At 35.7% G+C, this 14089-nt stretch overlaps 1 protein-coding gene across 1 annotated transcript in view; it reads right to left on the bottom strand.

Moving 5' to 3' along the window:
• Window positions 1-14089, bottom strand: part of DOK6 (docking protein 6) — a 424659-nt gene that overhangs the window by 263742 nt on the left and 146828 nt on the right. Inside the window, exon 2 of the mRNA XM_011944081.1 lies at window positions 9814-9921. Within this exon, the coding sequence (XP_011799471.1) occupies window positions 9814-9921 (108 nt within the window). The remainder of the gene's footprint in view (window positions 1-9813; window positions 9922-14089) is intronic.

The raw sequence follows: 14089 nt of genomic DNA, 5'->3' as shown, positions 1-14089 counted from the left end.
TTTTAATTTATTGCTATTGAGCGTTATAGCAGATTTTAGGGTATATCAAAGTACCTGGTTAGTTACGTGTTTACGATATTTAAACACTCAGAACAGTTTGAGAAATCCACACTAGTCTATCTCTCTAAGCCATCTTGATAATGAATATTTTTTCCTAATTCTGAAGATCCAATATTTGGACTGGCCATTAATTAGCTAAGAGAAAACAAAGATTTCGCATCTCGCCTTTCTCATAAAAGGAGCTTCCTTTATTTACCTGACCCTCAGAGGCAACTATGACCAAATTTACAACTTAGCCAATGTTCACTTCTGAAGAAAAAGGACTAATGAGTCTAGAAATAGAGCAAGCCATGAGGAATTATGGTTTAGTCCATGATTTTGTAAGAGCAAGAGTACACTGGAGCATAAAAATATTTAAAAACTTCTGTGATATTTTTTGCCTTGATGGCTGATCGTCTAGGCTTTGGACAAAGTAACACCATCTGATCCTGATGGTGACATTCAAGTCACACACAGCCACCTGTCCTGTCCCACGGAGATACCCACAGCCTCCAATAATGTGCTTTCTCCTTCTCCTTTGTAAATATCAAAATTTTTTAAAGTTTTCTCTTTGGTAAAATAAATATGTTCCCTCTTTAGAATTATTACTATTTCCTTGGTATTGATAATTACTATAACCTTTGCGGTTTAGTCTTTTAACATTTATTCCACTAACAGCTACTATTTTAAGTGGCACTCTTTGCAATTTTTAAAATCATTTCTTAGATTAGTTTTTTTTCCTGTCAGGGATCAACTTTTTTTATTTGTAGCTCTCAATACTCTTAGAATTGAAATACCTGTGAAATACCATGGATGTTACTCTAAGGCTGATACCAAACCTTATGTCATTTAGAGAAAAGGGCTTATTACAAAGTTTAATTTTGCATGGATCTGCTTTTATAGATGGGCTTTGATATACACCCACCTTAACCTTAATTCTATTCAGTAGGTTTCCTGGATAATTTCACTATAATCTGCTGTACTTCCAATTGCTTAATGAAAATATATACCTGAATATACCATAGATGCCTCATACTATGCCAAGGATGACATTTTTCTTCACCAGTGAAACCTGCTCCTCCTCATATGGTAACTGTTTCTGTCCACCACCCTGTCTTGAAAAGATCAGAACTTTCATTCCCCTCTCTTCTAGTTCCCCTATACATAGTAACAAAGTCTTTTTAAAAAGTTTTATTTGTATAAATTTAGGGAATACCTGTGCAGTTTTGCTACATGAATATGCTGTGCAGTGGGGAAGCCTGGGCTTTTCACCATGGCCTGAAGAGTGTACACTGTATCCATTAAGTAATTAATTCTACTTGACTGTGCCTGGAAGATGTCACCTAAATCTATCTCCTCGTTTCCATTCACCTACCTTTCTCCATTCAGGACTCTGACATCTATTTTTGGGAAGTGGAAATATTATAATATTTAATTAACTAGTTTCTCTGTTACGTAGTGTATTGCCCTATCCATTGGCTGTGACACCACAAAAATGGATTTTTTCTGAAATACCTATTTGAGAATATGATGTCTCATTTTAACCCTTTCACAACTCCCCTATTGCCTAAAGATAAAAACTAAATTTGTAGTAAGCTATTTATACCCCGTTATTGCCCCATGCACTTCTTTTGGGCTCATCTTTCCCACTCTAGGCCTCCTTTCAGAGCCTGCCAACGCTAGATGACTCAAATTCTCTTCAAACTATTGTGCAATGTAGCTTTTCAGTACTTGTGGTCACAGTTTTCTTCATATAATGCATTCCCCCCATTATTTTACTTTGTCAAAACTAATTAAACTTAAGAAGTCCCTTAAGTGTCAAGTCCTTGGTAAAGTCCTAGTTGCCAGAAGCAGAATGAACTGTTCCTGTGTACTTTTAATATTATACTCTGCATTTAATCATATTTCGTTAGTTAGCTATTTATAAACCTTACTTCAGATTGTAAAATTTCAAAATAATAATGATAATAACTCTTAGTGTTGATTGACTCCTCCAAACACTCTTAAAATTTTTACATGTAGAACCTTATTCAAGTCTCCTACTGGTCCTAGAAGATTAGGACAATTACTGTCCCTAGTGTACAAACAAGAAGAGTATCCTCTTCATTTTCTGAAACTTGGGGTCTGCGTTATCACTACACATAGTAGTCTCACAAAGATTTATATCACATTATATGATTATATTCATAATCATATTGCATTCATCATATATGAATTGGGCTTAATAGCAACTCCCCAATAAAGAAGGCAGATCTCTTTTCCTTTGTAGCACAGAGGCAACAACTTCTAGAGATAGATGTGCCCACATGTTATCTCACTCAACAAGTGCATATATTTATATTGATGGCTTTTACCTTAATTTGAGCAAGTCAGAGATGCTTAATAGTAATATAATTTTGATGACTAGGAAGAGTAGATCATATTTGAATGATAAAGAGTGGCGTTATAGAATAACAGAATAGGGAAAGAGAATTTGAGGAAAACCAGATGTACAGCCTAAGGGAAAAAGAGAAACAGAAATTATAATCATTGACTAGTTAAGATACTGGAAAGAAGAGACATAGTAAGGTTGAGACAAAGACACAAGTCTTAGGTAATATTTACTAAAATAAAATCAAAATCAGAAAAGAGGTCTTGTATATACTCCAAAAAAAAAAATCTTAGAATTTTTGCTACTGATGAATCATGCCTATGTTATTTTTCCATGTCAAGATTGGTTGAACTTCGCTGTTTTGGTTCACGATCCATCACAGAAAAAAATAAAATAAAATTCCTGAAGGGAAACTTAAGTCACTGGGAAAGTGAATTAGCCTTTCCAATGTTATGAAAGGAAAGTTGTAATAATAAAAACTTTCACCTTCATAGCATTGCCAAAGAAGGTAAATTTTAGCTGTCATATCTACTGCAGATAGTTACAAAAGAGCTTCAGGGAGCTTCAATTTAAAAAGTCTGTAGTTCTTAATTACAAGATGATTCCCTTAACTGTTCCTGTTCTCATTGTGCTCTTCATGCTGTTTTACCACTTCATTTTCACACATTGGAGGGAAAAATCACACACAGAGTGTGTGTGTTTCTGAAATATTGATCACAGTTTTCCAATATTAATTTTTATCCAACCTACTTATATCAATACTCATATTCTCTTCCAGGTTTTTTGGTAGAATTAATGAAGTATCCCAGGTTCTGTCAAAGACAAAACCCTATAATTATGCACATAAACTTTCTCCTCATCACATTTCCTGCTTACTAGATCATTCCCATAGGCCTACAGGTGTGTTACCTGGAGGTAACATATATGTCATATTTGAAAACACACCTGCTATATGTTGTGGCTCAAAACTTCTTGAAAACGTTTGCTAAGTAGCTGACTCTTTCTCATCCGTCATTCTCTCATAGGCTCCTTCAAGTAAACTTAGTCCCCATATTTGAATGAAACAGCTTTTGTCAAAGTCATCAAGGACCTCCATGTAGTAAATACAATGGTCTCTTTTCTTTCATATTACTTAATCTCTTGTTGGTGTTACCCATAATACCATTTGCTCATCTTTATAAGTAGTTTTCTCTTGGTTTCCAATGATCTACTCTTAATGTTATTTTTCAAGTTTTACTGATTTTTTTTTCCTAGACTTCTATTCTGTCCCTTTTTCCTTCACTAGTCTTCCAAACGTTGGATTGCTAATTCTTCTTTTTCTTCTCTGTCTTTTCCAAGGACATTTTATCCAGAACTATAGCATAAGGTACTATCAATATGCCAAAGATAACCAAAGGAACAACTTTAGCAGTGACATTTCCCTCACTTCAGCCCATAACTACTTACCTAATTCACTACTTGACATTTCAGTTTGAATGCCTAATGGACATTTGAAATTTAACATATATAAAGTAAAAGCTCATGATTTTTACCCAAAGCCAGATCTTCTAGGCTTCCTCATCTCCATGAACTGCATCATCCTTGACATTGTTGCTTAAGCCCAAACCCCAGGATCATGAATGAGTTCTACCTGTCATTCACACCAGACACTTAATTCATAAGTAAGTCCAACTTACACACCATATCCAAAATTCATCCTTTTACTCAAAAACAGTGAAGTTAGGCTTATTGCAATCTACTTTTGTTATCTTTCAGTTTAGAATATTTGCCTTTGTGATATCTACTTAGCCCTTTCCCATATTGCTCCTTGGCATACTAATTTTCAAATATTTAGAGCTTTCTAGATAATACATTGTTATTGATTTCTCATTTAAAACATCTATGGTCAAAGAACACAATACTTTTCAGTTTATTAGGACTTGTTAATATTCTTGAATGTGGTCTACTTTGTTGACCATAACATGTGCACTTGAAAGTAACCTGTATTCTATAGTTGTTTTGTGTATTGGTATAAAAGTATCAAGTCAAAGTGGTTGATTGTGTTAAGTCTGATCTCATATCCTTGCTGATACATATATTTTTTCTAGCTAGTCTATCATTTGGTGAGAAAGGGAGGGGGTTAAAATCTTCAATATAGTTGTGAAATTGTTTCTTTTCTCCCTTTAAATCTGTCAAATTTGCTTCATGTATTTTTAAGTTTTGTAATTAGTTCCATAAAATTTGTGATTTTTATTTGTCCTGATGAATTGATACTGTTGTCATGAAATAACCTGTTTATCTTTGTTACTCTTTGTCTGGAAGTCTATTTCATCTGATTTAATACAGTATTTGATACTGTATGTATCATATTCTGTCCATATGTTCTCATTATTTAGCTCTCACTTGTAAGTGAGAACAGGTGGTATGTGGTTTTCTGTTCCCGCATTAGTTTGCTAAGGATAATGGACTCCAGTTCCATCCATGTTATATATGATCTTGTTCTTTTTTCATGGCCACATAGTACCCATACGTACCATATGGTGTATATGTATGACATTTGCTTAGGTTGGTTCCACATCTTTGGTATTGTGAATAGTGTTGTGATGTACATACGTGTGGTTGTGCCTTTATGGTAGAACTATTTATATTTGGATTTCTTAAAAAATTTTTTTGCTTTTCTGTCAAAAATACTTTTTTTTTTAAATTAAAGGAGTAATATTTTCATTCACTTCATCAAGCATAGGCATAATAGCTGTTTTTAAATCCCATTCTAATAATTCAGAATCTGAATCATATCAGGTTGAACATTTGCTGATTTCCTTTTACATTGGACTCCATTTTCATAGTATTTTTTATCTTGAGGAAATTTGGATTTTATATTAGACATTGTAATTGTCATGCATAGCCTCTGGATTCTGTTACATTTCTCCGAGATGGTTACTGTTTTGTTTCAGCAAGCAATTCCCCTGCTTAGACTGAATTGCCAAATGCTACACCTGTGGTGGGGTGTGGCTCAAACTTCAGTCAGATGCTTAAGCTTTAGTTGTGAGTTGCTTTCAGTCTGCCACTTCATAGCTGGTTCGAGGGTCAGCCACACTCTCATTCTGAGTTTATGTACATATTTATGAGCTCCCCTTCTCTAGCATTCTCTTTGTTGGAGTTTCTTCCTCCCTTTCTGGCAGCCTAGGTTTCTCCTGGTTTCTGAACGATGATGCCAAGTCTTTCTGTGGTTGTTTTAGTCAGTGGTTCCCAACCTGTTTGGCACCAGGGACAGGTTCCATGGAAGACAATTTTTCCATGGACCAGGGAGTTGGTGGGGGCTGGGAGACAGTTTAGGGATGATTCAAGCATATTACATTTATTGTGCACTTTATTTCTACTATTATTACATTGTAGTACATAATGAAATAATTATACAACTCACCATAATGTAGAATCAGTGGGAGCCCTGAGGTTGTTTTACAGCAACTAGATGGTCCCATCCGGGGGTGATGGGAGACAGTGACACATCATCAGGCATTAGAGTCTCCTAAGGAGCCCACAGCCTGGATCCCTTTCATGTGTAGTTCACAATAGGGTTCATGCTCCTATGAGAATCGAATGCCACCACTGATCTGACAGGAGGTGGGGCTCAGGTAGTAATGCCAGCCATGGGGAACAACTGTAAATAAACACAGATGAAGCTTTGCTCCCTTGTCTGCTGCTGCTCACCTCCTGCTATGCAGCCTGGTTTCTAACAGGCCACAGACCAGCACTGGTTCATGCCCTGGTTGCTGGGAACTGCTGGTTTTAGTCATCCTATTGCCATGGCCAATATTGCTTTGGTGTGACTACATCTGCCCCTAGCCTAAAGCTGCACCCAGAGAAAGGGAGAAGCTGTCATTCACTTGTTTCCAGACCTGACTTTCCCCCACAAATGACTTGCTTCTTTCAGGGACCCAGGGACTTGTTTGTTCTTGTATTTTGTCCAGTGTTAGATAAATGGATGTGGTTTGGTCAAGAACAGGCCGAGGTAAACAGCCTGCATAACTCAGCAGGATTGGAGTGCAGGTGCACAATTCCATGCATTATGTAAACACAGCTATGTAGCCATAACATGGGAAGGTTCATCACCTGGCTCGGAGCCATTATTGTTTGCAAAAGGTATAACTTCCCTGCTGACACTGTGCATATGGCATGCCCAGAGGAAGAAAGAGAGCCAGAGTAGTCTTTGCAAAATATGTTCGTTTTGCAGTCGATCACTGGGGAGTCAGGACACAGGTCGGGCTTGTACCCAGGCAGACAGTGAAGCTGCTGACTCTGTAAGGGAGAGCTGGTTGTCTGAAGGCAGGCAGCAGGGAGCCAGAAACCAGCTTGGGCTGAGAGGGAGAGAGTTACGCTGCTGACCCTGAAAGGGAGAGCCAGCCATGCAGCTGTGAGTGGGAGCGGTAGGAGCCACAGAGGCTGCTGAGAAGGTCACAGCTGGAGCAAGCAGCCGAGATAAAGGTGGACAGTGTAAGTAAACTGCTGATGAGACAGACAGTGTGAGAGAGCTGCTGAATAAAGCCATGTGTCATCTACCTGTCATTTCTTGAGTGTTCTTCCAGCTCCCTAACCCCAACCACTCAGTCCCCTCGAATCTCAGCTGGGGCTTGAACATGACATCCAGAGTTTCTATATGTCATCTGTGGGAGAATTATACTGTCAGAGCACCACTGTTGTGTACAGGAAATGAAAACAAAGTGGTATTTTAAGACTATAATGCCAGACCCGTGCTTAAAACCCTGTCATTGACTCTCATCACTTATAGTTTAATTTAGTTTTTATGACCTCTTTTCCTACACTCCAGTCACAACAGATCTCTTTCAGATCCTTGATCACACTGAATTGTTTCTATCTCATTTTTATTGGTAATGGTTTTTAAATTTTTTTCTTTCTTCTTGGAATTATCTTTCTTTATATCACTGAATTTGTTAAGGACTGACTTATTTTTTCAGTTGAGTCTTAGCCTACTCATATCTATAGCTGTTATCCATTAATTCTGTATTACATTATCCTATTTTTTTTTAAAAAGATGCATTTATTACATATTTACATTGTTTTATGTTAGTAAGAAGTGAAGATCAATGATAGACTAGAGCACCATCTTTCCAATACTGCATCCCCAGTACATGGCCCAGTGCCACATTCATGGTAAGGGCTCCGTAAACACGTCTGATGATGATAATGAGTTGGAGTTCCATACCAGACTAACGGATAGGCCATGTTTTGACAATTCACAGAATAACTCAAGGAATGAAGTTTGCCTTGAAATTCACAGCTCACAGTGGAAGCCAAATGATTTTTAATGAGGCAGTCTGTAAGATAAATAGGAGTTACCGTTTTCTTTAGCTCTGAGCACTGCCGTGGAGTGCCCATGATTGCCTCTGTAGGGTAAGGAGTGGGCAAGGTAGCAAAAAACAAGAGAATATAAAATAAGGAGGAAGGGCTGTTTCACATGCCTCCTAGAGATGACCCTTTTTCTTCACTTGGCTGACACATTACCACCACTGGTTTGGCCATTCAAATATCATCTTTGCAGAGAAGTTTTACCTGAGTTCCAAATTAGGTAAACTGCTCTTTCTTCAGCAATCTGTGAATACTTCTCCATCTGTACCTGCTATATTGAATTGAAGTTATTGGTGTATTTGTGTCTTTTCCACTAGAATGCAAGCTTTTTTGGGGCAAGACTGTGTCTCATGCATCTTTGAATCCCCAACCAGGAGTGGAATGCCTAGCATAGAGCAGACACGCCATGCCCATCTGTGTCCAAATTACTAATCCTTATAGTGAGGATAGAGTACTAGAGTGTGTCTATTTTTTTCAGATAAAAGATAGCTGAGTCCAGAGATAAGATAATAACGCTTCTTGACAATTTTTCCTGTTTCATTTGTAAGTAAAAATAAAGCAAGCTGTACTGGCTAGAGAGCTCCAACTAGTATATGTCACTAACCAGCAGGCAGGAACTCTGACCAGGCATCCAAAGAAGATAGAATATGCTCAGCCCATCAAAATTTTACTCACAAACTAAATATCATGGGCTCACATTTTTACAACTGGCAGTTCCTCATTAAGTTAGGTTTAACACTATTGCCAAAGTCATAATCATAGTTACAACACAAACATACCACTAAGACTTTAGAATTCAAATAATTGCATATAATTAGATTGAGAAGTATTATACTGGCTGTTTTATGACAGCATGTATCACATAATCTTTAGAGATATATAACAATTTTAAAATTCATCTAGTCATGAGTAAACCAAACATCCATGAGCTAGTAAGTGATGGGACAGAAGCTTTAACTTGTATTCTCTGGCAGTAAATCTATATTAATATATGGAATACTTCAATGGGTATGGTAGCTCATGTCTGTAATCCCAGCACTTTGGGAAATCAAGGCAGGAGGATAGTTTGAGATCAAGAGTTTGAGACCAGCAACATAGCAAGACCAATGTCTATTTATATTTAAAATATTTTTAAAATTATATATGTGTGTGTATATATATACATATATATATAGAGAGAGAGAGAATGGTTCCTAGACAGTTTTACAAACTCAGATTTTAAATGGTTACTAGTTAATATTCATAACTGATAGTAATAAATACTAGTTATCATCAAATAATATATTTTTCAAAAAGAAATTAGAACAATATATTACATAAAATACAATTCCACAAATTCATTACATTATCGAGGAAAACTTACTCCATGTATGATCAGTGAGAAATTAAAATCTTTACCGAGCATTCTACCAGTAAGCAACACTGTTCTACAACTCTGAGTTTTGATCACGAATCCTTTGCATCACTATAAAATACCTAGCTGTGTTTTGATGTTATCATGAAAGATATACTTAGCATCATTTCGGGGTTATGCTTTACATTCTTTTAATTCTTAGGAAATTGATACTTTATTCCTACTGTTTATGCCTTATGTCTACACATCGGCATATTTGATGATCCTTTTCTTGTTAAGGAGTTTACAAAACAGGAAATGCAATATACGTTAACAATATCATTAGCACTGTTAAAGGCAGCCCCCTAAATTTTATCTAGTAAATATTGTTCACAGTTTACATCAAGTAACAAATGCATAATGAACCTGAATAGAGAGAAAATACCTATTCAGCACCTTAGAAAATGATTTGGTTGAGTTATGAGTCATCTCATTTTGCAAAGTAGCAATAAAAATGAGTCTTTGATTTTGCAGAGGTACCACTGGCATTTACAACAGATAATTAAAATAAAGGAGAAAAATAACTTTTGCATTCTAATCAGAAAAGGGCATTTTTCCCAAGCCATTAATTTTTGCCACTGCAGACTTCATCTATCAAAGAAATATCTCCACAAGTCCTCAAGGGCCCAGTTATTCCCCAGGGACTCCCATAACTGTGACTTACCTTATGAAAGTTTCTGAAATAAGCTGCCTTTTCATCTGGAAATTTTTCTAGCCTTCTGGGCCCTTTGCTAGAAGCCTTCTTGAAAACCAACCAGCATCGTCTGAAAATCTGAAAGCAAATAAAAGAATCCTATTATTCATATTTTTACATGAGTTTATGACATCAGGAGTTTATTTATTCAATTCATCAATTTTTTAAGTGTACTTCACAGAGAGGAACTGTTTTTGATTGACGAGCATGTTCTTAATTAAGATTACAGTTTTTTTTAAATATGGTATTTCATATAAAATATTTTTTTCTGAAAAGATTTTGTTTTGAGGTTTTCACTGTGCTGGCTGGCTTTAGTAGTCTTTAATATAACGAAATCATCTGGATATCAATATCATATAAATTACTTATCACCATCCTAGTGACAGACAATGTCTCCATCTTCCATGCTAGTGCAATGGCAGGTTAATAAAGTTAAGTGAAGCACTTACATAATATTAAATTTTCTATCTTTAAAAAAAATCACATTTGAAATTTTACTTATGTTGTAGAACTTTAGATTTTTAAAAATGGAAGTTCATTAATGTGAAAGCAACAAGAAATATATTTTTATTATGAGCACATCTGTCTCACACTTTTTAACTTTTGTAATAGGGAATATTTACAAAATGCTTATGTGCAATAAATTAAATTTTATATACATATTTAATCCTCATAATGAAATGAGATAAAGATAAAATAGGCATTACTTTCATTTCAGGATAAAGTTTGTGCCAATGTCAGGATTTGAACACACACAGTCTGAATCTTAAGCTTTGATTTAAAAAAAACAAGACGACTAATTATACTAACACAAATCATAATTTCTGAACCTTGCCTTTATTTTATAGGACTGATTACTATTGGACCTGTAGATTGTTCATTATCTATTTTCCACCATATCACACTCCCTCAACAGGTATGTTTGAAGACAAGGTAATAAAATAAATCTTTTTTTCCAGTAATTGAAGAAGTCTAAAAATGCAAATTGGCCACAACTTTTAAATTTCAAAGTTTAGGGTATTCTTTGCTGGTGGATAATTTCTTTACGCCCATAAGAAAATCGATAGAAGGAAACTTCTGAAATCTAGATCACAATATTTCTCTTCTATGTCTTCATTTAAATTGCAAAGTTGTCACATTATGTTTGTTTTTTTTTTTTTTTACAAATATAGTCCAGATATATAATTCCTTTGAAGTGTGCATCGCTTATTATTCACTAGAAGAGTCTTTTCCATGTTAAAAGGCATTCTTGCAACTATCACATGAAGGCCTCTCATTATAAAAGTAGAACAACCAAGCACACACATACTTTGATTTTATTCTTTCTTACATCCTCTTCAGGAGCCTTGAAAAGCATGTGCAGGATAATCCTGAACTTCCTGCACACATGAACATGCCTCTCCTCTGCCTGGATCAAACGCCTCCTAACCATGCACCTGAAAATTATGAACTAAATTACTCCTTTAGAGCGCCTGGTGTTCTTTCTACATACAGCTCCTGTATTTCACACATAATATTGTAGTTATGTGCTTATTTGGCCCCTCACTGAGCCTCACCCCCAGAGTGAAATGTATTTAAAAAAATAGATGATTAGAATATGATCAGCATATGGTTTATTTAGCTTTAATTAACTTAATTCTACATAGATTTATTTAGTGCTGTAGAATTCGGCTTTTGAACTTAAATGAAGTAATTACATTTCAAGTGGTAACAGATTTTGGAAATGCAAACATCAAAGAAGAGACAGTTTGGTATAGTGGAAACTTAATAGAACTCTCGAATCAGATAGACATAGGTTGACATTATGGCTATGCCACTTACTAGCTGTGCAACCTTACACAAATTACTTAATGTCTTAGCTAACAAAGAAGAGTACCTCATGAAACAGAGGGAGGATTTACCAAGATGGGCTTATGTTCTAATACACAGAATACTCTCCACAAGGCTCAGCCATTTCTCAAGCTCCTTTTTCTTATAGAGTAGGTACAATTTTCTGCACAAGACAAAGCCATACGAAGGGACGCTTTTTTTCCTAATGATATACAATTCTAATAAATATTCAGCTTCAGAATATTCAGATGTAAATATTTTGCAACCAGAAAAATTAGAGCACCATATAATTTTTTTAAAAAAATATAAAGCATGTTAATGATCTCCCAAGTACAGATAGTGAAACTACGAATACTGGACTTGGAATTCCAGCTCAGCCCCTTGCTGGAGCCACATAACTTTGGGCAAGGCATTTATCCCTCTGAGCTTGTGTCCTTAAATTAGCTTGAAGACAATTAAGTGTTAAGTGTTAAAAAAATTAAGTATATAAAGCTCATGCCGCAGTGCATAGAAGGTAGTCAATATACACAAACTAGCAGTGATGGTAGGATAGTGCTGGTTGTGGTAGTTGTCAGAGTAATAATATTGGGAAAGTAAAAAAACAGTTACATGAATCTACGATTTGAGAGACTGCTAACAGAAAATGAGTATTATCTGCAAAGTGGGATGTATAGAGATTTTCGATATTTGGTCTTTTAGCTATTCATTAATGGATTTGGAGTCTTAATTGAGAAGTAAAATTGAGACTCAAATCCCTAGTAATATAGTTGTTGTCTTTTTGTACAGAGCAATGCCTTCCCCTGTACTCTTGGTCACTTTGTGACTCATAGCTTGGGAACAATCTCGATGTTAAACGAAACCTTATAATATTTGTGGAAATATGTAAATACACTTACTCGCTGACTAATTCCCCATCTGATGTTACCGTAGTTGTTTTCTATTAAACAGTGAGCTAAACGTGAGCCAGAAGGCATAAGTATTTCTATTTAGGGACTCAATATTGTTTTAAAATAAACCTAATAGATAATAAGGAGGAAATAGATTTAATATTTTTGACAATGTCTTATCTCTTTGCTATTACATTAAGAAAGGCAACCACGCAGAGATAAGACTGATTTTTATAGATTCTATGGAGTAAAACCATTTACCAAGTTGAGGTCCTTAAGTTATTATTATTTTTTATCTTGTAATAAGTTTAGGTTTATAAACAGTTGTCAAAATGGTGGAGTTCCTGTATACTCCATACAGCTTCCTCTAATATTAGCATCATATATAGCAATGGTAAATTTTCAAAACGAATGCACTAATATTGGTCAAATACTATTAACTAAAGATTCTGCTCAGATTTTGCCAGATTTTTCTCGTCCTGTTCTGTTTCAAGATCTAACACAGGATACCAAGTTGCATGTAGTTGTTCTGTCTCCTTAGTCTCCTCTGATATGTGACACTTTGTTTTTCGTGACCTAAACAGTTTGGAAGTCTAATGGTTAGGTATGTTGTACAATGTTCTTCATTTCTGTTTGTCTTAAATTAAGTTACGTTTGATGTTTTAAAAGTCTAATAAAAATCTCATAATCAAATAATGAGAGCGTACACTTTATTAGGGAATACGAATTCACCATGGCTATGGACTAGTTACATTTTGATCAGATTCTGGCTGAATTTAAACTTAAAGTAGCAAAAAAAAAAAAAAATTTAATAAATGCAGAGTTCCATCTTCTACCCCTCTTTGGACACAGTTTTTCAAAGTATTTTGCTTTTTAATGGAGTAAAATAATAAAAAGGGCACTGGTGTGGAGAATTTGCAAGTGTCATTCTGTGTCAATGTAAAATCAAATTAAGCATGAGTCAGCACACTAAAAGCCGCCTCCGTACCAGAAGTATAAAATAAGCAGAAGTACAAGGAGATCACCTTTTTGTACTCTTCATCAAACCAGATTTTATTAGTGCATTAGGATCTGCTTTAGGCCCCATAACTGATGCCTTATGTGAGAGTGCTGGAGACATTCCAGGACTGAACAGCAGAAATGACTGCCTGAGACCAGGAAATCACTCCTTGGAGAAAAAAGAATAATAAAGGAATAGGTTTTATTTTGCTTGTAAATGAAAGATACAAATTCTTTGAGTACATGAAAGAGCACCACATAAATGAAATGCGGTACCTTATTTTTATTTGCATCCCATGAGAATGGGACATAAATTAATGACCTCCATTAGCAGTAGGTGGGAGGAGATGGGGTAGTCTCTTCAGGTATTACCTGGCTCTTCAAGGGCACCTCAAGGTACAGAGACCATTTAGCTGGTTAACAACAGAACCTACTGCTTACAAGAAAACGTACCTTCCCAGTGTCTGTCTTACAGCAGATGACATCCCTGCCTTCCCCATCATTTCAGGATGCTGTACCACTTTATCCTG

Source organism: Colobus angolensis, unplaced genomic scaffold (assembly GCF_000951035.1).
Source record: "Colobus angolensis palliatus isolate OR3802 unplaced genomic scaffold, Cang.pa_1.0 Scaffold225, whole genome shotgun sequence".
In the NCBI taxonomy this organism is placed as follows: Eukaryota; Metazoa; Chordata; class Mammalia; order Primates; family Cercopithecidae; genus Colobus; species Colobus angolensis.
This window is presented reverse-complemented; position numbering and strand designations above follow the sequence as displayed.